General features: G+C 41.8%; 1 protein-coding gene across 1 annotated transcript in view; it reads left to right on the top strand.

Annotated features, from left to right (window-relative positions):
• The window catches only part of HTT (huntingtin), a 143,266-nt gene that overhangs the window by 37,605 nt on the left and 81,143 nt on the right, over positions 1 to 24,518 (top strand). Inside the window, exons 12-27 of the mRNA XM_017514327.2 lie at positions 2,267 to 2,390; positions 2,649 to 2,767; positions 3,587 to 3,698; positions 3,940 to 4,077; positions 4,870 to 5,028; positions 5,122 to 5,219; positions 6,667 to 6,806; positions 8,452 to 8,515; positions 8,780 to 8,880; positions 12,733 to 12,879; positions 15,198 to 15,318; positions 16,593 to 16,669; positions 18,233 to 18,384; positions 19,501 to 19,703; positions 21,402 to 21,528; positions 23,816 to 23,943. Of these exons, the coding sequence (XP_017369816.1) occupies positions 2,267 to 2,390; positions 2,649 to 2,767; positions 3,587 to 3,698; positions 3,940 to 4,077; positions 4,870 to 5,028; positions 5,122 to 5,219; positions 6,667 to 6,806; positions 8,452 to 8,515; positions 8,780 to 8,880; positions 12,733 to 12,879; positions 15,198 to 15,318; positions 16,593 to 16,669; positions 18,233 to 18,384; positions 19,501 to 19,703; positions 21,402 to 21,528; positions 23,816 to 23,943 (2,010 nt within the window). The remainder of the gene's footprint in view (positions 1 to 2,266; positions 2,391 to 2,648; positions 2,768 to 3,586; positions 3,699 to 3,939; positions 4,078 to 4,869; positions 5,029 to 5,121; positions 5,220 to 6,666; positions 6,807 to 8,451; positions 8,516 to 8,779; positions 8,881 to 12,732; positions 12,880 to 15,197; positions 15,319 to 16,592; positions 16,670 to 18,232; positions 18,385 to 19,500; positions 19,704 to 21,401; positions 21,529 to 23,815; positions 23,944 to 24,518) is intronic.

Below are 24,518 nucleotides of genomic sequence, written 5' to 3'. Positions count from 1 at the left end.
ATGATGGCTTATACCTATAATGCCAGCACTTTGTGAGGCGGAGGCAGGTGGATCACTTGAGGTCAGGAGTTTGAGACCAGCCTGGCCAACATGGTGAAACCCTGTCTCTACTGAAAATACAAAAATTAGCTGGGCATGGTGGCATGTGCCTATAATCCCAGCTATTAGGGAGGCTGAGGCAGGAGGATTGCTTGAGCCCAGGAGGTGGAGGTTGCAGTAAGCCGAGATTGTGCCACTGCACTCCAGCCTGGGCAACAGAGCAAGACTCTGTCTCAAAAATAAAAATAAATAAATAAATAAATAAATAAATAAATAATGAAGTGCAGTGGCACGATCTCGGCTCACTGCAACCTTCGCCTCCCAGGCTCAAGCGATTCTCCTGCCTCAGCCTTCTGAGAGGCTAGGATTACAGGTGTGCACCATCACACCTACCTAATTTTTGTATCTTCAGTAGAGATGGGGTTTTACCATGTTGGCCAGGCTGGCCTCGAGCTCCTGACCTCAAGTGATCCACCCACCTTGGCCTCACAAAGGGCTGGGATTACAGTTGTGAGCCACCATGCCCAGCCCTGCCATCTGCCGTCTTTTGAGATCTTCCCTGGAGACCCAGACCTGAACCCTCCTACTTGTTCTCTTCTTGTCTAATACCCCTAATGACAGTGCGGCTTAGACCATTAATGGAGAGCTTGACCTCATCTGGTACCTTCACTGAAGGAAACAGCTTAGTGTCTTTTGTGTTGAACACTGAGGTAAAAAATTGGATTAGTTGATTATACGAACTCTGCTAAAATTGAGTGCATTTTACATTCTTTAAGGCCTTGTTGGGCCCTGGTTAAATAATTATTTTTAAAAACCCTTAAGGAGCCTATTATGAACAGATCTGTGGTCTGAATGAAATGTGATTGATAGTGTGCATTATTTTAAGCACTTTCAACTTTCCAAAAAACTTTTACAACATGTCCCATTTTATAGCAGCATAGGCTTAAATACCTCTGATCTCTAAGTTAGTGGACAAGAAACCCTCATGGGTAGTCTAATAAAGTTTGGCACAAGTCTATATTGAGTTTTATACTTCTTTTTTTTCTAGTTTTAAAAATTATGGTTAAATAGGAATAACATAAAATTTATCTTCTTAACCATTGTGTACGTATACAGTTCGGTGGTATTTGATACATTTAAATAATGTTCTGGAATCATCACTACCATCCATCTCTGTAACCTTTTGATCGTGTAACACTGAAACTCTGTTCTCGTTGAACTCTGTATTCTTCTGTCCCCGCCACATCCCTGGCAACCACCGTTCTTTCTGTCTTCTGAATTTGACTCCTTTAGGTTCTCATATACTTGAGGAGTCACACAGTTTTTGTGCTTTTGTTACTGACTTGTTTCACTTAGCATAGTGTCCCAAAGCTCATCCATATTGTAGCCTGTGTCAGAACTTCCTGATGTTTCAGGCCAAATGCTGTTCTGTTGTATGGATAGACCACATTTTGCTTTTCCATTCCTCTGTCCTTGGGCACTTGTATTGCTTTCACGTTTTAGCTATTGTGAATCATGTTGTTACGAACGTGGGTGTACAGATATCTGTTGGAGACTCTGCTTTCCATTTTTATGGCTAAATACCCAGAAATGGAGTTGCTTTTACATCCCAATTTTAATTAAGAATTTGTATCGAGTGTTTTACCTAATAGTATAGTAGTTAACAAACTTAATTAAACAATATTTTGGTAATTTGCTGGTAGTTTTAGAGTCCATCGCTCAGTTTTTTAAGGTAAATTACACAGGACATTTCAAGTGGATGTGAAACATCCTGTGATGTAGACACATGCCCCAAACTGATGGCTAAACATATGAAATACCATGCCCGAAATTTAGTAGATTTAGTCTCTGCAATTTAGGAGATAACCTGTTACATTGTTGGGTTTTTTGTCTAAAAGCTTTGTCGTCATATTTCCAGCTTGCTGTAAAATTTGTTTTTGAAGACAAATGTTTTTGTGTGGGTTTTTCTTTTTCATATTCAAAAGAAATTTCCACATTGGAATTTCTTTGGAATTTTTAGAGCTATCAAAGCTTTTCATGATGTGGTAATGAGTGATCATAAGCAGTTTCCACACTTGCGTTTCTGTCCATTTGAATAGACGACAGATGAGCGCACTTGTGTTCCGTGTGCAAAATGTGCTCTTTCCTCTCGCCTTTCCATGTTGGAGGGCTTGTCCCATGGTGATCACACTTCAGAATTCTCACAGCCCCCCCTTGAACTGTTTAGGTGTTAGACGGTGCTGACAGCCAGTATTTGGGCCTGCAGATTGGACAGCCCCAGGATGAAGATGAGGAAGCCACAGGTGTTCTTCCTGATGAAGCCTCAGAGGCCTTCAGGAACTCTTCCATGGGTATGTGGACTGCAGGTGATGTGCTATAAAGTGGTCTCGTATTCAGCCCTGGACATCTTAATTGTGTCTTTGCTTCCAAGAAGAAATCCTTTGATATTGTTTTCTGAGTTCTGAATAGCCGATGAAAATGATTAACTGAGGAATAATCATACTTTTTCTTGATCTAAATCCTATACTTTCAAGTTATCTTAGCATAAATGTATAATTGCATTGTATGTGGAAATTTGTCACTTAATCTTGATTTCTCTGTTTTTAAAGCCCTTCAACAAGCACATTTATTGAAAAACATGAGTCACAGCAGGCAGCCTTCTGACAGCAGTGTTGATAAATTTGTGTCAAGAGATGAAGCTGCTGAATCGGGTGATCAAGAAAACAAGGTGAGGGATGTAGGCTCGAGACGCTTTGGTGTTTGCGAGCTTGCATGAGGATTTAAAGTCGCCCTGGCTACTGTCTGCTTTATTGCTTTCCCATCCCTGGGATTTAAAATTTCCCCTTTAAATAGCAGCTCTTCCCAGGCCTGTTATTTGCTGCCTCTCCGGGTACTACCACCGCCTTCAAAGTTGCCTGAGTTCTGCCTCCTTTGAGAGTGTACCCCAGAGAAATCGGTTCTGTACTCAATGTTTCCTTGTTTGATTGGACCATTCATTTTATTGTTGTGTATGGCCTTGCAACATTTCTTGTTTTGGTTCTATTGAACTGTTTTAAGTCTCTCTTTATATTATCTTTTTACATGTAAATGTAATGGTCTTCACTTTTAATTCCTCAAGGGCAAGAACTAGGGTTTCACAGTTAGTCCCATCTACCAGGCCCACTTCATCTTACCAGCTTTCCCAGGCTGTTTCCTTCCCCGAGTAGTTTCTGCTTGTGCCGTAGAAGACCACTCATGCTTTGCTTTCAGAGCAGGCTTTCCTGAATGCCTGGTCTTGGCTGCCTTCTTACCATGCCCGCCTTCCCTGCATACTGTGTTCATCCCCTGCCACAGCCCTGTGACACAGTGTCCTGCTGCCTCTGGCTTGTCTGTTTCTGCTTGGCCGTGGTCTCTGTGAGGTCATGTGTGCATACGGGCACAGACCAGGGCATTTCTTTATCCCCAGCACCTAGCGTAAATGCTGCTCGAGAACTATTTGTTGAATGAACTAATGCATGAATGTATTGGTTGAGTATGAGACAAACAAGTGTCGCTGTCTCCTTTCTAGCCTTGCCGCATCAAAGGTGACATCGGTCAGTCCACCGATGATGATTCTGCACCTCTTGTCCATTGTGTCCGCCTTTTATCTGCTTCGTTTTTGCTAACGGGGGGAAAAAATGGTGAGTAAAGTAGGGCAAGTGTGGAGTTGGAGGAAATAACCAGGTTTCAGAGGTCAGCTTCGTGGCCTGCTTTTGCCTTGTGTGCCCCAGAGGCAGTGGAAACGGGGGGTGAGTTTGGTTTTCACTAACTGAGGGGAAAGGAAGAAATGATGGGAGCAGGTGGATTATTGGGTCTAGCTTTGCTCATTTGAAAACTATCTGTTGTTTGAGGCTGAAGGTGGCTTGGGTGATTTCTTGGCAGTGCTGGTTCCGGACAGGGATGTGAGGGTCAGCGTGAAGGCCCTGGCCCTCAGCTGTGTGGGAGCGGCTGTGGCCCTTCACCCGGAGTCTTTCTTCAGCAAACTCTATAAAGTTCCTCTTGACACCACGGAATACCCTGGTATGTTAAAAGTTTACATCTTTTTCTCAGATTTAATCATTATTGTAAAAACTATTTCAGTATTGACTATTTTAGTTTTAGAGCAGTAAGTGTTTTGAGTTTATTTGGGGTATTTGACCTGCATTGTAGCTCTTCTGAAAACTTATGAATAGTAAATTCTTAGTTTCATTGGTTCCCTTTAGATGAAACCCATAGAGAAAAAAATAGAAACCTGGGCATGTAAGAGCCAATTTATATACACATCGGGTTTAAACCTAAAGCACAAATTGTGCATGGTCACAGTTGCGCTGGGTTATACTGAGCCAGGCCAAGCATTCACACTTGGGTGAGTGGCAACCAAGATGAGCTGAGGTAGCAATGGACCCGTGTCTCTGCCGCATGCATGCTCATTATGGAGCAGACATCATCCTCCTGCCTTCTCTTTCTCTCTTTTTCTTTGGATGAGAGGGTACACTTGTGCTTTTGAATTTATATTACGTAAGTGTGTAATAGTTAAGGTTTTTACTAATCTTTTTAAAGTGAAATTTGGAATTTTGATTATTGTCTGACAACCCAGAATTATAATCTGGAGAGTCTGTTGTATTGAGGATGTATTGGCAATATAATGAATCTGTAATCCTTAAATCCTGAAACTTTTTTTTCATCACTTATGGTTATTATAGTGAAGTCATTTCTGAATATGGATCTTCTCTTCGCACCTCTTTTTCTCTTTCCTGAGAATCAAGCTTTTGTTTTGAGTCAGAAAGTTGATGGTAGGGAATTGTTCCATGGTGGGGCAATCTGTCTCCACAGAGGAACAGTATGTCTCAGACATCTTGAACTACATTGATCACGGAGACCCACAGGTCCGAGGAGCCACTGCCATTCTCTGTGGGACCCTCATCTGCTCCATCCTCAGCAGATCCCGCTTCCATGTGGGAGATTGGATGGGCACCATTAGAACCCTGACAGGTAACGGCCAGTTTTTCAGCTGCGTTTCTTCTCAGTATCATTACCAAGTATGAAGTTTACATGATGATGTTTGTTCCTTGTTCTTCTGCTTAGGAAATACATTTTCTTTGGCGGATTGCATTCCTTTGCTGCGGAAAACATTGAAGGATGAGTCTTCTGTTACTTGCAAGTTGGCTTGTACAGCTGTGAGGGTGAGCATAATCTTCTGTGGAAACCATTTCTTCAATTAGTGGACATTTTATCATCACTACAATTAAAATTGGAGCTTAATAGGAAATATTTCCGTATACCCTAAAGCTGTACACAGTAATACCCACCATGTATCCATCTCTCAGCTTCAGAAAGAAAACATTGCCAATAAAGTTAATGTTCAATAAACCTAAGTTTTAATTCTCAGAATATTTGTTTGAAATAGACCTTTTCCTAAAGGATATATTTACAAATAACCTGTCATTAAAGTCTTTTGAATATGCTGGGCACGGTGACTTACGCTTGTAATCTGAGCACTTTGGGAGGCCAAGGTGGAAGGATTGCTCGAGCCCAGGAGTTTATGGGCAATGTAGTTGGACCCTGTCTCTACAGAAAATTAAAAACAAAAAACAAAAAACACAATTAGCCGGCTGTGGTGGTGCATACCTACTCTCAGCTACTTGGGAAGCTTGAGCTGGGATTGCTTGAGCCCTGGAGATCAAGGCTGCAGTGAGACGTGATTGCACCACTGGCCTCTAGCCTGGGCAGTAGAGTGAGACTGTCTCGAAAATAAGAATAGTAATAATAACCTGTTGAATTAAAAAACCCACTCTATTAGGCCTGTAGAATGGTCAGAGTTAAAATGAGCCTTAGGGATTAATCAACCTCTGTTTTTATGTGAAGTGACACAGCCTCAATTCTGTAAGTGATAGCATGTTGAACCTTTCCATACCAGCTGGCTCATAAGTCACAACTGGCCAGTCAACAAGAATAAAAATTAACCAGTAAAAATCAAAACAAAAAACCTACAGTTGTCAAATTTGTGGGATACCTCCCCTTTTTAAAATGTCACACCTGACAGTAATTTTTCTCTAGTTTCCAGGTTTTGTTTCAGTCAGTTGTATCTTTCTTGAGTGGAGGGAAATGTGCTAACAGCTCAGTCTTGTGGCTAGCGGGGGGGTTTGTGTGTCAGCCATGCGGGTGCTTGGGGCTGCAGGGGAGGGGTACAGCAGCCGGGGCTTGTTCTGTTTTCCTGTGCCTTGGAGTACATAGTGACATAGTGGGGTGGTCCTTGGTGTAGGTCCCTTTTTCCTACCTTGGGTCTGAGATTTATTTAGAAGTAGTGTTAGGGCCGTGTGGCAGGCCCCTCTGTAACACTGATCAATGTTTGTGAAGTTGCCCATTTCGAGTTGAAGCCATGACATAGCAGAAATGGAAGTAAGAGAGAAACAGTTATGTCAAAGGGTCACGTTTACTTTTAAGCTTGTATTTATTGAGATAAACTATATACCATGAATGTTCTTGAGAGGTGTGGGAAAAGCACAACATCCTGGTTGCAGTTAAACCCAGAACATTGTTTGTCTAAGAGTGGCGGCTCTCAGACCGCCAAAATGTGGCTGCTGAGTGGGGCTAACCTGCTGCCCTGTTGCCTCGGACCTTGTGTTCCAGCATTGTGTCATGAGTCTCTGCAGCAGCAGCTACAGTGAGTTAGGACTGCAGCTGATCATCGATGTGCTGACGCTGAGGAACAGTTCCTACTGGCTGGTGAGGACGGAGCTTCTGGAAACCCTTGCTGAGATCGACTTCAGGTAAGTGAGTCACGCCCATTAGATTGCATGAACTAAGCTCAATTGAAAGTCCTGGGGTCACTTGATGTGAGGAATGATGTTACCAAGTACCCTGTCCATCAGAAATCTAGTGGTTTAGGTAGAGGGCAATGATTTTCTCCTCCCAGTGGCTTTTTGCTGAACTTTGCCCTGTGCTTGGAGTTTTATTTTAATTAATTTATTTGAGACATGATCTTGCCCCGTTGCCCAGGCTGGAGTGCAGGAGCACAGTCATAGCTCCTTGCAGCTTTGAACTCCTGGACTCAAATGATCTTCCTGCCTCACCCTCCTGATTAGCTAGGACAATAGGTGTGTGTCTCCACACTGGCCAATATTTATTTTTTGTAGAGATGGGGTCTTGCTACGTTGCCCGGGCTTGTCTCAAAACTCCTGGGCTCAACTGATCCTCCAGTCTTGGCCTCCCAAAGTGCTGGGATTATAGGCATGAACCACTGTGCCTGGCCTAGAATTTTAAAATATAAGTAGAAGAAAAAAAGTAAATAAAATATAAGTAGAAGAGTAGATTTATTTTTTTGATACTCCTAGTCATGTAGGTGTTCTGGATGGTGGGAATAAAAGAACTTAGAAGTTTTCATCTTTGTCTTAAACTTTTAAAACTGCGGCTTATATTCTGCTTGTTGAAAAAGAGTATAGTCATCATACTGAACCTAGGTAAAACAGCTGGTTTGTATTTTGTTATAATTAAAAAATAACTTGAGGCTGGGCGTGATGGCTCACGCTTGTAATCCTAGCACTTTGGGAGGCCGAGGTGGGCGGATCACGAGGTCAGAAGTTCAAGACCAGCCTGGCAAACATGGTGAAACTCCGTCTTTACTTTTACTAAAAATACAAAAATTAGCCTGGCATTCTTGGCGCCCACCTGTAATCCCAGTTACTCAGGAGGCTGAGGCAGGAGAATCGCTTGAACCTGGGAGGTGGAGGTTGCACTTAGCCGAAATCACGCCGTTGCATTCCAGCCTGGGTGATAGAGAGAGACTCTGTCTCAAAAAAACAAAAACAAAAACAAAAAACCAAACAAACAACAACAAAAAAACTTGAGCTGTGTTGGAACTTTCATTTTCTAAGGGTAAAGTTTTTGCTGGAGAAGTTTTCTTTCAGTACTTTCTTTTAGAAGGGAAATTTCCCTTTATAATTCAGGTTTTTGTTTGTTTGTTTGTTTTGTTTTTTCCCAAGCCACCTTTTATAGAGCCCTCATGGGTTATTTCATTTAATCCTTAGAATGTCTGTAAATCTGGGATTGTTCTCGCTTCCACCCACAGATAGGGCTGCTGAGCATGGGTGAGTGAGCAAGGTAGCAGGTTGTGGAGGGCCCAGCTTGCCCCTTCTGTGGTTTGAGCTAATTCTGGAGGGCACTTTTAGAGTCTTTTGAAATAGTATTTATTTTGAAGAAAAAGAAGAGGAATTTGCTGAGTACTGTTGTATTGAGTCTGGAATTGTGAGAGGAATGACACGTCTGTTTATTTAAAGCCATTGGCCTTTTCTGTTGTTTTGAGTAAGTGCTGCCCAAGGGCCTTCCAGGGCACCTGGATGAGCCTGCTCTGGAGCAAGCTGGCAGTGTTTACTGGGTAACTAAATGATTTCATTGTTAAATGTGCTTTTTTGTTAGGCTGGTGAGCTTTTTGGAGGCAAAAGCAGAAAACTTACACAGAGGGGCTCATCATTATACAGGGGTAAGCAGCTTATTTTTGTGAGATGCTGTTTTATCTATAAGGAGGTGAAAATGAGGCTTTCCTTGTGCTGTGGAATTTCTCTGAATGCTTTCATCATGTTTTAGATCTGTTTATTTCACAGTTTATATCATGGAAGTTGTAATCGTGTGATATGGATTTAAGTCTAGTAATCTTGAGTTCTTCCTCACGAGCTTTCCAAAGTATCTTGCTAAAATTTAGTCAAATACAAGTTGATGTTTATTTTTGTTATCCTTCTCTCCAAAGCTTTTAAAACTGCAAGAACGAGTGCTCAATAATGTTGTCATCCATTTGCTTGGGGATGAAGACCCCAGGGTGCGACATGTTGCCGCAGCATCATTAATTAGGTATTTACCAGTATTTTTTCTCTTTTACTTTTTTGGTTGAAGTACTAAAAGGTATGAGAATGGAAAGAGAGGGAAGAATTCCAAGGATGTAGGGCAGTATTCCTGAATCTGAGCTTATTCCAGCCGTTCTGCTCTTAAACTATCAAGAAGAAAAATCCATTACCATGAGTCAAAAATTATAATTAAAACACAACAGAATACTAGCTTTCCATTGTAAAAGTAATGCACTTTCATTGTAAAAATTTTGGACTATAGAGAATGGCACTAAGAAGAATATAAAATCACCTTCAATTCTGCTACTACCTGGAGGTAATCACTGTTAATATTTTGCTGTATACACTTTATGAGTTTCTTATTCAAAATTGGGTCAAAATTACATGCAATTTTGTAATCTGACAATTTTCACTGAAGATTTTATCATTTTTCCTCTTATCTTATGCAACAGTAATTTTAGTTATGGGTCGTTGTCTTATTGTGTGTGTGGTTGTGATAAAATTTTATATAAATTTTTTTGGCAGTTAACTATTTTATATAAATGTTTGTGTGTAATTTTCTGAGAATTCCTGGAAGTTGAGTTACAAGGCCAGGCTTTGAATTTAAAGCAAAATTTCTAATAGCTTTGTGGAGGTGTAATTTACATTCCTTGAAACTTACTCATTTTGAGTATATAGTAAACTCCAATTTTATCACACTTCTATCACACCAGAGGTATCCTTTGTGCACGTTTGCAGTAACCTCTGGTTCCCGTTCCCACTCCTAGGCAGTCATTCATCTTATTTTCTGTCCCTTAAGATTGGTATTTTTGCCAGGCGCAGTGACTCACGCCTCTGTTGGGCGGATCACTTGAGGTCAGTAGTTCGAGACCAGTCTGGCCAACATGGTGAAACCCCGTCTATGCTAAAAATACAAAAATTAGCCTGGTGTGGTGGCACATGCCTGTAATCTCAGCTTACTCAGGAGGCTGAGGCAGGAGAATCACTGGAACCCTGGAGGCAGAGGTTGCAGTGAGCAGAGATCGTGCCATTGCCCTCCAGCCTGGGCGACAGAGAGAGAGACTCTGTCTCAAAACAAACCAACACAAAGATTTGTGTTTTCTGGAAATTTTATAGAACTGGGGTCATACTATAGATGGACTTTTGCATTTGGCTTCTTTCACTTAATTTTTGAGATTTGTTTGTGTTGTAGCATATGTCAGTAATTGGTTCATTTTTATTGTCAAAAGTATTCTATTAAATGAATAATACCATATTTTATCTGTCCATCAGATGGTTATTATTGAGTCCACGTTTTGGCTAATTTATGAATTATGCTACTGTGAACATTTGCCTAGAAGATTTTGTGTAGATGTGTTTTCATTTCTCTTGAGTAGATAGCCTAGAAATGGATTTTTAAATAATTTTTGGTACTTACTGTGAAACTGGTCTTCAGAAACGTATCATTTTTCTTTTTTTAAATTTCTTTTTCTTGAAACGTATCATTTTTCTGTCTTTATATATATGTGTATGTGTGTGTGTGTATATATATATATATATTTAAAATTTCAATAGCTTTTGGGGTACAGGTGGTTTTTTGTTACATGGCTGAATTTTTGGTGACATCGGTGAATTTTGGTTACATGGTGAAGTCAGATTTTAGTACACCTGTCACCCGAGTAGTGTACTTTGTACCCAATATGTAGTTTTTTGTCCCTCACCTTCCTTCCAGCCTCCTGCCTTGTGAGTCTCCAGTGTCCATTATACCCCTCTGTGTGCCCTTGCATACCCACAGCTCAGTTCTCCCTCCTGAGAACATACAGCAGAAACATACCAGAATGTGATTGTGTCTGATTCTTCTCACCAATGCAAATATTTCAAAAAAGGTTAAATATGTATCAGTGTTTAACGCAGAAGTTGATACTTCTTTTCATTTTTTATTTTTTATTTTTTGAGATAGGATCTCACTTTGTGATGCCCAGGCTGGAGGGCAGTGGTGCAATCTTGGCTCACTGCAGTTTCTGACTCCCAGTGTCAAGTGATTCTCCCACCTCAGCCTCTCAAGAAGCTGGGATTACAGTTGGCTCTTGCCGGTGGCTCTTCCAGGAATTCCAGGAATTCTACCACTGCCAGCTAATTTTTGTATTTTTTGGTAGAGATGGGCTTTCACCATGTTGGCCAGGTTGGTCTCAAACTCCTTACTTCAAGTGATTCACCCACCTTGGCCTCCCAGAGTGCTGGGATTACAGGCATGAGCCACCACATCTGGGTGATAGTTCTTTTTAAAATAACTTACCTTCTTTTGAAAATAATACATATTTAATGAACAAAATTTAAGGAAAATATAAAAAGGAAATAATCTTTGTAATCAAACTAGTGAAAGAAAACCAAAGTTACATTTTGGTGCATATATTCTTTTTCATTTTCATCATTGTAATTTGCATTCTTTGATTGCTTGTGAGACACACTTTTCATTTACTTAATGGGTTTGTATGACTTGCCTATTCAGAGATTTTGCAGCTTTACCATTTTCTGTAAGTGATAGCAACTTCTTTTTTGTTTGTTTGTTGAGACAGTTTCGCTCTGTAGCTCAGGATGGAGCACAGTGGCGCAATCTCGGCTTACTGCAACTTTTGCTTCCCGAAGTGGTTTTTCTTCCTCAGCCTCCCGAGTAGCTCGGATTATAGAAGTGTGCCACCATGCCTGGCTAATTTTTGTATCTTTAATAGAGATGAGGTTTTGCCACATTGGCCAGGCTGGTCTTGAACTCCTGGCCTCAAGCGGTGTCTCTCTCCCCGCCTCACCCCCACCCCGCTCCTGCCTCAACCTCCCAAAGGGCTGGGATTACAGGCATGAGCCACTATACGCAACATACATACCCAGCCAATTTCTTCTTATATTCTAGAAAAAACTATACTCCTGATCAAACCTCCATAGAGGAAAGAGACTTTTATTAAAGATACTGGGATTTGCAAACCAATATGGTAAAATAGCTGATTGTTTCTAAAAGTATTACCGAGTATTGATGGCAGATATGAGCGCTTCTGTTTTTGTAGGAAAATGTTGCCAGTATTCTGCATTTGAATTCAGTTTAGATTTGTTAGGAATCTCAGCTGAAGCTTTGCCATCTGGGAGTGTTTCGGAGAGTTTTGCAGACAAAATTGCAAAATTGCCTAAGGGATGCAGCCGGGATTCAGACCTGCTCTGTGCTCAGTACTTTGTGGACAAGTGTTTAGCACTTTGTGGATATTGATCAAAAGGTTTAGAAAGAGAGCTTTCAAAGTTGGTTTTTAATTAAAGCATTTCATAGTGTGAATAGAAAGGGACTTAATTTTATGACAGAAAAAGGAAAGTACAGCACCTGGCCAGGTGTGGTGGCTTATGCCTGTAATCCCAGCACTTTGGAGGGCTGAGGTGGGTGGATCATGAGGTGAGGAGTTCAAGACCAGCCTGGCCAACGTGGTGAAACTCCGTCTCTACTAAAGCCACAAAAATTGGCTGGGCGAAGTGGCAAGTGCCTGTAGTCCCAGCTACTTGGGAGACTGAAGCAGGAGAATTGCACGAACCTGGGTGGCAGAGGTTGCAGTGAGCGGAGATTGCGCCATTGCACTCCAGCCTGGGCGACAGAGTGACACTCTGTCCTAGAAAACAAAAAAAAGTACAGCAGCCAGTTATGTCAGAGTGGCTGTGTGAGAAAGTGACCCTGAGATTGGCGACACTGCTGTCATGTGTTTGAAGAACGCCACCTGAGAAAGGGGGTGGGAAGTGGTGCCTGCTGGCAACCAGAGGTGTTGGCTTAGCCACCTGCAGGGAGGAGGTGGTCTATCACAGGTGAGTTTCAGCTACTTTCTTAAGCAAATCAACCTTACTTTTGTGTTAGGCTCGTCCCAAAACTGTTTTATAAATGTGACCAAGGACAAGCTGATCCAGTAGTGGCCGTGGCAAGAGATCAAAGCAGTGTTTACCTGAAACTTCTCATGCATGAGACGCAGCCTCCATCTCATTTCTCCGTCAGCACAATAACCAGGTACGCTGACCCGGTGGCGTCCTGACGTTGTCGGGAAAATGCCCTTTCCTGATGCGTTTCTTTAGGCTTTAATTGAAAACATTTTATTTTCTAGAAAAGAGCTTTAGTTCAGGATGTTTGAATGTAGGTCAGTTCTTTGATAGGATATTATTCTTTTGAGGATTGACCACATCACCTCTGTATTTAGCCCTGCTGCAATCACACAGCTGTGACATGGCGAATCTTTTAATGAATTTATTGCATTCCATGTGCTGACAGCTGTATTTTTGTGTGTGACACGTATTACCTGTTAAAAGTTTTCACTTGAGTTGTGTTACCTTTAACGAGGATGGTACTCTGTCATGCCCATTGAGTTTACGTGAGCAGTGCTCTTTAGGGTTATCCACTAGTTCAGTGATGTGTAGCGATTACCATTCTCATTTGTTGTGGACCTTTGAATATTGCATCAAATGACCACATCTGATTCTTAGATGAGTAGGACAGAGTGCTTTAATGAAATTATAATCTTTAGAATTCTAGCTTGCAAAGGAGATTGCAGAAGTGGTAAGACTTGTGCTTTTTAATTTTGTCTTTTAAATGTTATTTTAAAAATTGACTTTATATGATACTCTTTTTTTCTGTTGAGTAACAGTGTTTTACAAAACTTGGACTGAATGACTTCTAAGCTTAAATGATCACTTGATGCTTTTTTCCCTTAATTTGAAACTTTCCTTATCAAATTTCAAAGTTGTAATTCCTAAATAAATAACAACTTTTCTCATATAAAGACTGCTTTAAAAAAACACATGAAAGACTGGGCGTGGTGGCTCAAGCCTGTAATCCCAGCATTTTGGGAGGCCCAGGCGGGCAGATTGCCTGAGCTCCAGAGTTCGAGACCACTCTGGGCAACCTGGCGAAACCCGACCTCTACTAAAATACAAAAAATTAGCCGGGCGTGGTGGCATCCGCTTGTAATCCTAGCTACTCAGGAGGCAAAGGCACGAGAATCACTTGAGCCCTGGTGATCGTGCCATTGTGCTCCAGCTTGGGCTACAGAGTGAGACTCTGTCTCAAAAAACCAAAAAACACATGGAAATATTTTCTTTGACCACCTTAATATTTTCCCTTCAGATAATTTCCTTTGTTTAACCTCAGAACTGGCATTTTCTCTCTTTGAAAAGATTCAGGGTAAAAAATACTCTTTTAAGATAAGTAGAAGCAGTGAAAGAGTATTTGATTATCAGGAATTTGATAAGTTATAATAAATTGTTGCTTCTAAGTGTCATTTCAGAAGATGATTTTTTTTTTTTTTTTGAGACGGAGTCTTACTCTGTTGCCAGTTTAGAGTGCAATGGCTCGATCTCGGCTCACTGCAACTTCCGCCTCCCGAGTTCAAGTGATTCTCCTGCCTCAACCTCCTGAGTAGCTGGGACTACAGGCGGGCACCACTATGCCCAACTAATTTTTGTATTTTTAGTAGAGACAGGGTTTCATCATGTTGGCCAGGATAGTCTCTATCTCTTGACCTTGTGATCTGCCTGCCTTGGCCTCCCAAAGTGCTGGGATTACAGGCGTGAGCCACCCCTCCCTGCCGATGAATCTTTATTAATAGATACCAACTCAGATATCATTAACATTGGTTACTAACTAGTACTTTGAAGAGTTTCCCAGTTCCAAACTTTAGCAGGTCCTTGACAATTCAGGTGTGCTTAATTGGGTCTTGCGTGACAGACACAATTACCAATTGTAGAGCAGCAGTGTGAGCTTCTTAGCTACCTGTTCTGTTAGTATTCATGTGTTAACTTAAAATCATAATCTCATTAGTTTTGTTGAGTTTCTCTGTGAGCGATACAAAATCAGATTGGCTTTATTCAAACAGTTGGGATATTATAATTTGTTTTATTTTTTGCCTTTTTCCACGTGTTCTAAAGGAATTAGAGTTTGTACAGAACTATAATGGGGGTAGAAATTGTAAGGTAGCATGAATGGAATACGAAAAAGTGCCATGGGAGCTCAGAAGCGGAGAAAGGATTTCTTTTTTCCTGGAAGCAGGAATAACTTCATGAAGCATGTATTTCAACTTAAAGAGATTGTAAGCAGTGCTGTGAGGGGAGTGTAGCTGCAGGGCCACGTGTTTGGGGCAGACTTGGACGAAGGCAGGGAATGCATGCAGCCCTTGTTATGGAACAGTGATCAAATCCATTTCCAGTCCCTCTTTCACTTAAAAGCTGAGGCTTCTTAACTTCTTTTAATCTTCAGTCTTAAACTTTTAAATGCCATTTGATCTTTAAAAATATATATTTTAATAGTAGATTTTAAGTCTGTATTTTTCTTATTAGAATATATAGAGGCTATAACCTACTACCAAGTATAACAGATGTCACTATGGAAAATAACCTTTCAAGAGTTATTGCGGCGGTTTCTCATGAACTAATCACATCAACCACGAGAGCACTCACAGTAAGTCTCTTTCTCAATTGGTGTTAATGAAATTTAGCAATTTTTGGTGGTTTGTATGGCCAGTTAGTTATATGGTCATCTTATGGTGAGGTGTTTGTATTAGAGCTCTTACTTATATGTGGGGCTTGCTAAGAAATTGTGCTTCTGTGAAAAGAATCTTGGCTTACTCCAACAGGAACGTAAAGAACTACTTTTTCCTGATTATTAAAGTAATACACACTCAAAAAAATACAGCCAATTTAGAAAGACATAAAATTGAAAATAAAGCGGGCGTGGTGGCTCATGCCTGTAATCCCAGCACTTTGGGAGGCTGAGGTGGGTGGATCATGAGGTCAAGAGATTGAGACCAGCCTGGCCAACATGGTGAAACCTCGTCTCTACTAAAAATACAAAAATTAGCCAGGCATGGTGGCACGTGCCTGTAATCCCAGCTACTCGGGAGGCTGAGGCTGGAGAATTGCTTGAACCTGGGAGGCAGAGGTTGCAGTGAGCCAAGATTGTGTCACTGCACTCCAGCTTGGGACACAGAGCAAGACTCCATCTCCAAAAAAAAATGTACATATATATATTTCTCACATTGGCAGATAATCACCAAGATAGATTTTGGGATTGTGGATAATTTTTGTCTTTTTCTTTATATTTTTTCAGATACTCTCAAATTTTCTAAAATGAGCAAATGTAATTTTTGTTATCAGAAAGAATAATATAGAAAATTAATGTTAATTTGCTGGTGACTAGGTTAAACCTTTTTATGTGACAAAAGAAATACTTGCATGTCGTAGAGAGTTAAATATTGTTTGGGCTGTCTGTAGTATGGCCTTCCCTTGATTTGCTCAAAATATTGTAAACTTTGCTTATTTATTTTTATTGTGGCTGACATGTATCAGACACTGTTGTAGGCTTGGGATGTAAAAACGGGATTCCTGCCCTTATGGTCTCTGCAGGCTGGTCGGGGGGATGACACAGTCAGCTGGAGCTCAGCTTCTGAGGATGTGCAGGGGCAGCTGAGGGGTGGAAGTTGGGGAGAGCATTCCAGGGCGTGGGCAGCACAGGAGCCTCTCTTTGTTGGAATGTAATTGCCATTCCAATAACACGTATTTCAGCTGTTCAAAGTAGGAAGTTGTACTATGGTGGGACGGATATCCTGTGGTTATCATATACAGATCTCGGATTTCTTCCCAGTGTTTACACTTTTTACAATGCGTAAAAGGAGACTAAATTCAATAAACCCTCGTGGTGTCTGGGTGTGATTTCGCTGTTTCTTTCTTCTGTAGTTTGGGTGCTGCGAAGCTCTGTGTCTCCTTTCCACTGCCTTCCCGGTTTGCATTTGGAGTTTAGGCTGGCACTGTGGGTACGTATTTTCCTCAGCATGTGTTCATAGTTGTCTGTAACAATATGGTACATAGTTATTAGGGTCCCCTTTATCTTTCTAAGTCTTTTATCAATTTGGCTTTTTGGAAACACGTCTGATGGAATACTTGTTTCCGCTGTATTAGTGTGTGAAACTAGTGACAGCAGCTGTGGGAATCGAATGCCGCATGTTCTTAGGCACATTGAGGAATTTGAGGGTTTGACCTTCGCGTTCATTTAAGAGAATTTTCATATGCTGGCAAAAGACTTTTCTTGTTAGCTTGATTCTTTCCAGAATTCTTCACTGTGCATTAGAAGGTCAGGAACCTTTCTTCACTTAAATGTGACCTAGCATATGAAATGGTGATGATTTAGGAACTACTGTACTTACTTTAACAGCTTTTATTTCAACATGTCTTTCCTCCAGTAGATGGCCCTCCTAGCATCTGCGAAATAATTTCAGGTCTCCTCCAGCATTCAGGAATAAGCTTTCATTTTGTTTATCAGTTACTGAGAATGATTTTGGTGACTCACATCACATTGGGAAGTAAACCTGCAGATTTCTTGTGTGTCACTGAATGAACAACTGACATTTGCTTGAAGTAGATTACATTCTCTGCTCTAGAATGATTGCTTTCCCACTTTGCACACATACCGACTGCGCAACCAACGTGTGTAAGTCATAGGTCCAGCACTAGACTTGACTTCTGAGCAACTTTGGCATCGGACTAGAATGTATTAATTTAAAGAAAGTTAAAAATCCATTAAAGTAAACATACAGGTCTAATACTTTTTAAAATTTAAAACAGATTTAAATGATAAAATTAAAAAAAAAATGGGTAGATACCATAATCTCATTTCTGCATCTGTTCACAAGGGTTTGATGTTTGTGATTTCTCTTCTCCCCTACCTATTTCATGTTCTGTTCATCCTCAGTCAGCACCTCAGGTGGTTGGGGTTTGGCTGCTGGTAGTTTGACTTATACTGTCTTTTCTAGGGGATTGAGCCCTGAGTAGTCCTGCTTATATGAGATTGCCATTTGTCCTCCTGTAATTTTTATTAGGAGATATGGGGTATTAAAGGATACCATCGGGGAACCAGTGTAATATTAATATCAGGAAAACTAACCATGTCAAACCTGCCCCATTGTGTATCAAGTACACTATTTTTCCATGTTAATTAAGAGCTCACCCCAGCCAGTTCCCTTTTATTTTGTGCCTGTTTACCCAATGACATTACGATGCCCAAATGTCTGGGTAGCTGTCTCAGCTCCAGTTTAGTTTGGCATATAACCATCGTTGTATGCCCTAGTGGAAGCCTTCTTCATTGGACACTTAGGCCCCAGTACTTTTCATCAGATCTACCTGATTTCATTTCTGTCTTCATTTTTATGGAGCTTTGATTTATAGGAAAGATGTTAGTTGATTAACAATAGTGAAAGAGGTTTCCGAGCTGGTATGAACTATGTTGTGACATGCCTTCCTCTTGGAATGGCAAGAGAAAGAAAGATTATTGTTTGCTTGAAAATTGTCTATCATCTGACCTTGCCAATGTCTGCTTCCAGAGTGCCCCCACTGAGTGCCTCAGATGAGTGTAGGAAGAGCTGTACCATTGGGATGGCCACGATGATTCTGACCCTGCTCTCATCAGCTTGGTTCCCATTGGATCTCTCAGCCCATCAAGATGCTTTGATTTTGGCCGGAAACTTGCTTGCAGGTACTGGTGCTGACTTGAAACAGGGACTCCAGGAGTTGGATTTTGATTTTCTTATGGGGAATGGGGGTGGCGAGCAAATGAGGGAAAACTATTAAGAGGTCATTGCCAGTGATGGCTTGTCCGTTTAGTCAAATTTCAGATGTTACCTATATGCATAAATGCATGGTTGGCAGCTGTTCTATGCTGAGTATTTTAAAGTAGCCTCATCCCAATCTAGCCCCTCAGTTAACTACAAGTAAACTCATTTTGAATTTCATTTTATTGGGCACTATATGCCAGCACTGCCTCAGGCACTGGGGTGATAAGAAAGTATAATAAATGGACTCCATTCTCAAGTCGGTTTTAGATTAGAGGGGGAGACATGTAGACAAAAGTGCAGTGGTCACACAGAGTGGCCATGATCACTCTCCTTGGGCTGGTGGGAAAGGGCACAGCAGGGAGATGGTGCAGCAGCTTGGCGATGAGCATGGAGGATGTGGGCAGCAAGGAAGGTAGGGTCCATTGAAACTGATTTGGGGAGAAGCTGCCAATCTCCATGAAAGAATTGGGACCTGCACTCTGCTTCAGGAGGCTATAGGAGAGTTTTGTGAAAGGGACTGGTAGATGAGTATTTTAATAAGATCATTCAGCCAACTTGAGTGTGGGCTGGAGGAGAAGGGAGAGAGACTCAGGAGATTAATGTTGATGCTAAGGCAGGAGATGGGAAGTCTAAACCAAGATAATTGCTTTGGGGTTGTCGGGAGGACACTGATGGTAAGAGAACGAAGGAGGCAGAATCACCAGGCCTGGGTCGCCAACTGGACTTTGGTTTTCAGGACCAAGATACCCAGGATGACTGCACATCCTGGGCAGGTGTGTGGCAGTGACAGTCATGGATATTGGGAACACATACTTGCAGGGGAAGCATCAGTTTGAGCTTGAGTTTGGCCTGTCAGTTGAATATCAGGCACAGATGTCTGACCAACTCTCAACACAGATAGGGTCTTTTATTTTTATTTTTATTTTTTATTAAGACAGGCCTAAATAGGTAGGATCTTAAATGACTTCAGTTCCCCAAGCAGTTTGCCCTTCTCGTGCTATCAGGGTGGGAAGGTAATGTCTATGCCCCTATCACAGCCAGTGCTCCCAAATCTCTGAGAAGTTCATGGACCTCTGAAGAAGAAGCCAACCCAGCAGCCACCAAGCAAGAGGAGGTCTGGCCAGCCCTGGGGGACCGGGCCCTGGTGCCCATGGTAGAGCAGCTCTTCTCCCACCTGCTGAAGGTGATTAACATTTGTGCTCACGTCCTGGACGACGTGGCTCCTGGACCTGCAATAAAGGTAACATCCCACTCAGGTGTTGGATTAATACAGCCCTAATGACTGTGGGGTTCCAGAATACCTTTATTTAGTAATCTGTCCCTTCTTTATTCTCTTTTGCTTTAAATGAACAAACTTGCTCAGATTGTGACACTAAATTTAACATCAAAATGTGACCATATGGTTGGATGCAGTGGTGCAGGCCTATTATTCTAGCACTTTGGGAGGCTCAGGCGGGTGGATCACTTGAGGCCAAGAGTTCGAGACCAGCCTGGCTAACATCATGAAACCCTACCTCTGCTAAAACAAAAAATTAGATGAGCATGGTGCTGCATGCCTGTAATCCCAGCTCCTCGGGAGGCTGAGGCAGGAGAATTACTTGAACCTGGGAGGCAGAGTTTGTGGTGAGCCTTGATTATGCCACTGCACTCCAGCCTGGATGACAGAGTCAGTCTGTGTCTCAAAAGAAAAAAAATGTGACCATGTGTTTTGTAGCTCTTTTGGTATCATCAATCACTGTTATCCCTAAGAGGGAAATAGCTAGCATTAGTTTTAGGTTTCCAGCATTAGCCAAGAAAGCTCAGAATTGATGTTCCTGGCTAAGCACCTCATTGATGTCTCCTTAAATCTTGGTTAGTGGCTACTGTCCTAGCTGGCATAGTTGTAGAGCGTTTCTATGGTTGTAGAAAGTTCTGCTAATCTCAGGGACAGTGTTGCTTTTCTGTGAAGCAATAAAATCAGCTTCAAAACAAATATTAACTCTTTGCACAATGGATTTAAGATAGACCAGTTCACTTACTGTTTTTTTTTTTTTTGAGATGGAGTTTTGCTTTCGTAGCCCAGGCTGGAGTGCAATGGCACGGTCTCTGCTCACTGCAACTTCCGCCTCCCAGGTTCAGATGATTAATGATGGCTGCCTCCTGGAGTGTTGGGAGCCTGGATGTTCTACATTCTCTCATGTGTTGTGTATTTGGGCTTTATGGATACATCTAGACTTGCTGGCTTCTAGCTTTGCTGCTAACCAGCTGCGACTTTGAATAAGTTACTTCCTCTCTGAGCCTCTTAGAAACTTCCTCTTTTAGAAAAGGGAGTTTAAAGTGCTGCTTTGGGCTGGGCATGGTGGCTTATGCCTGTAATTCTAGCACTTTGGGAGGCTGAGATGGGAGAATCACTTGAGCTTGGAGTTCGAGACCAGCCTGGCTATCATAGGGTGAGGTCCTGTCTCTTCAAGAAATTAAAACATTAGCTGAGTGAGGTGGCGTGTGCTTGTGGTCCCATCTACTCTGGAGGCTGAAGAGGAGGATTGCTTGAGCCTGGAAGGTTGAGGCTGCAATGAACTCTGATTGTACCCTATCCTGGGTGACGAGTGAGACCCTGTCTCAAAAAAACAAAAAGAAAAATATGCTGCCTTGTACCCTTTTCATGTCATGGCTAACACAGAATGCCTTGGTTGTTTGCTGTTGGAGGGTATGGGCCTGAGGGCTCCTTCCAACTTGTTCTCTGTGCTCCTGTTTGGAAGTTGTGGGCCAGTCCCTACTATGTACTGTTGTGTGGATAAAAGGAAATAAAATGTGTGCAGTGTCTGAACTGTACAAATAGGGGTCCAAGAACAATATGAATGACATGGGTTAGCTCTTTCTGATAAACGGTAAAACCATATATTCTAATTTTCAGTTTCTGTTTTGTTGTACTTCACTTGTTTTTGTTTTTCTATTTTAGGCAGCCTTGCCTTCTCTAACAAACCCCCCTTCTCTAAGTCCCATCCGACGAAAGGGGAAGGAGAAAGAACCAGCAGAACAAGCATCTGTACCATTGAGTCCCAAGAAAGGCAGTGAGGCCAGTGCAGGTAGGAGACATGTGGGGAAGGGAGGGGCAGGAGTGCAGCATCTGTCATGTAGAAATGTAGGATTTAAGTAACCTGGTATTTTATAGAAATATAATACGTATCAGTAAAGTGAGAGAATGTTTCCCCAGGTGTGGTTCAAGATATCAGAAACTAATGACTAGCATACACAGACCACCTTTTGGTCTGAAGCATCTGTAAGAGCCATCTGCTGACATGCAGCCCCTGCAGCCTCCAGGCTTACAGCCCTGGCAAGGAGCCTCTCCCTCCTGTGCTTCCCTGTCGCAGGCGATAGTTGGAGAGGCCTCCTGATACTCAGTAAGCGAAGTGGTATAGATGCTTTGGAATAGATGCAGTGAGTGAAAAAATTGATTCTCATATGTCAGAAATTCTGATTGGAAATGGAATGTTTACACTTGGAAGAGCTAAAGGAGAGATAAAGTAGAGATTAATTAATCTGAGTTGGAGGAGCTTACACCATTCACAAGTTTGGAGGACCTTTTTTTACCCATGAAAATGTCCGAACGGAAGGGGCTACGATTTAGGTATGACTGCAGCTTATCGAATTCCCACCCATCCTGCTCTGGGTGGGTACTGGCAGGGCAGGAGAGGAGCCTGGCAAAGCATGAAGTGACTGCTGCCTCTGCTGTCCTGGACGCCTGTCTGCCTGTCTATGCAGTCTCCCTCCAAACCCATTCTCACGCTGTCTCTTGGCGCCTAGGGGCCAGTGATGGTTCTCTCATTTGTTTTGTGGGTATTTATATCAAGGCTATTTATTTATAATTGACAAAGTTATAAATAGCTGCGATGTACAACATGATGTTGGAAATATGTATGCATTGGCTGGGTGCGCTAGCTCACACCTGTAATTCCAGAACTTTGGGAGGCCGAGGCAGGCGGATCACGAGGTCAGGAGTTCGAGATCAGCCTGGCCATCATGGTGAAATCCTATCTCTACTTAAAAAAAACACAAACTAGCTGGGCATGGTGGTGCATACCTGTAGTCCCAGCCACTCGGGAGGCTGAAGCCAAAGAAATACTTGAACCTGGCAGGCGGAGTGAGCTGAGATCATGCCACTACATTCCACCCTGGGCAACAAAGCAAGACTCCGTCTCAGAAAAAAAATAGGAAAAAAAATACATATGCTTTGTGGAATGGCTAATTAACCTATGCATCACCTCACATGGCATTGTTTTGTGTTGAGAACACTTAAAATCCACTCTGTCAGTGATTTTCCTGCATATGGTGTCTTGTTATTAACTGCAGTCACCATGCTTTACGGATCTCTTGAACTCATTCCTCCTGTCTATAAATGAAATTTTGTATCCTTGACCAAGACATTAAACGGAGTCTTGCTTCTTTGCTCAGGCTGGAGTACAGTGCCTCAATCTCAGCTCACTGCAACCTCTGCTTGGTGGGTTCAAGCAATTCTCCTGCCCCACTCTGCCCAGTAGCTGGGATTATAGGCATGTGCCACCACACCCAGCTGATCTTTGTACTTTTAGTAGAGACGGAGTTTCACCATGTTGGCCAGGCTGGTTTTGAACTCCTGACCTCAAGTGATCCACCTGCCTCAGCCTCCCAAAATGCTAGGATTACAGGTGTGAGCCACTGCACCCGGCCTAAAGTGTTTTAAAAGGGGTTCTTTTCTAAGGGTTGGCTGTAGTACAGATGGAAGATTTACCTATTGAAAAGCCTCAGCCTTTACATGTGCAAAATTATCAGTATGTCTATCATCTTTCTGATGAATTAAATAAACTAAGGACTCCAAGTCAAAAGTCTTCAAACTGGAGTGGAATAATTGTATAAAGTGCTTGGCACAGTCAGATTTACTACCGGTTTAATGATAACGTTTGTGCCTTTACCACTTTACCATCTTTAAAATATTTTTACGTCATCCCTGTTTGATTACTTGGCGGGCTCATGAAGTTGTTGGCCACTAAGGAATCTTAGGCTCAGAGAGGTTCTGGAATTGGCCAGTGGTCCTTGAATTAACTGCTCCTATGATTCTCAAACTGATTTCTCACAAAGCAAACAACCAACCACAATAAAGCAGCTATGCACACCGCTCTTCTTTTTTTTTTTTTTTTTTTTTTTTTTTTTTTTCTTAGGCTCTACTTTTTTTTTTTAGTCAATTTCTCATTACTTCTAGTTAATCAAAAGGTCAGAGGAAATATTTGAATATTTTCATACCATGATGCTTTAAAAAAATTCATTATTTCCAGTAATCTCTTTAAAACTTGGCAAGTTATTTTGATCTAAGTTTATCTTTTGTGTGTATTTTTAAAGCCTCTAGACAGTCTGATACTTCGGGGCCTGTTACAACAAGTAAATCCTCATCACTGGGGAGTTTCTATCACCTTCCTTCATACCTCAAACTGCATGATGTCCTGAAAGCTACGCATGCTAACTACAAGGTACGGGCTCTGCCTCTTTTGTCAATATCTATGCACACATCCTTATGTCTAATGGATTGTTGATGTTTTTCCTGTGATTTGTACAACGTATTAGCCCTTTGAGATATGAGTCACAATTAGTTTTTTCAAGTTTGCCTTTCAGCTTTGTTTATGATAGTTTCTACCATACAGATATTTTGGATTTTCATATTGTTTGTAATCACAGCTAAGACTTATGACAGTGACAGAGTGAGGATGTGCCGCCAGGTTATACAGGGAAGTGGTCCTGGTGGAGCCTGGAAGGATCTGTGTACAGGCTTCCTCTCCTCCCGTGAGGCTCACATGAAACTACAGCAACATGCTGGCCATGCAGGCACCCCCTGCCTAATATGAGCCAGAATTCCAGACTCGCAGAAGGAAAGCAAGCATTCAGTATAAACCATGCATTTCAAATAATCTGGGCATGGTGAGCCACTTGTTATCAGCTAGGGAAAGTTCACATCAGTGTAAGGAACTGTTCACCAGATACCCCCAAGAGCCAGCCTTTCTGTATACGGATGTTTCAGTTTTTTAGGTCTTTTTTTTTTTTTTTTTTA

This window comes from Cebus imitator, unplaced genomic scaffold (assembly GCF_001604975.1).
Source record: "Cebus imitator isolate Cc_AM_T3 unplaced genomic scaffold, Cebus_imitator-1.0 Scaffold522, whole genome shotgun sequence".
Lineage (NCBI taxonomy): Eukaryota > Metazoa > Chordata > Mammalia > Primates > Cebidae > Cebus > Cebus imitator.
Note: the sequence above shows the minus strand (reverse complement) of the source record. Positions and strands in the feature narration are given on the sequence as shown.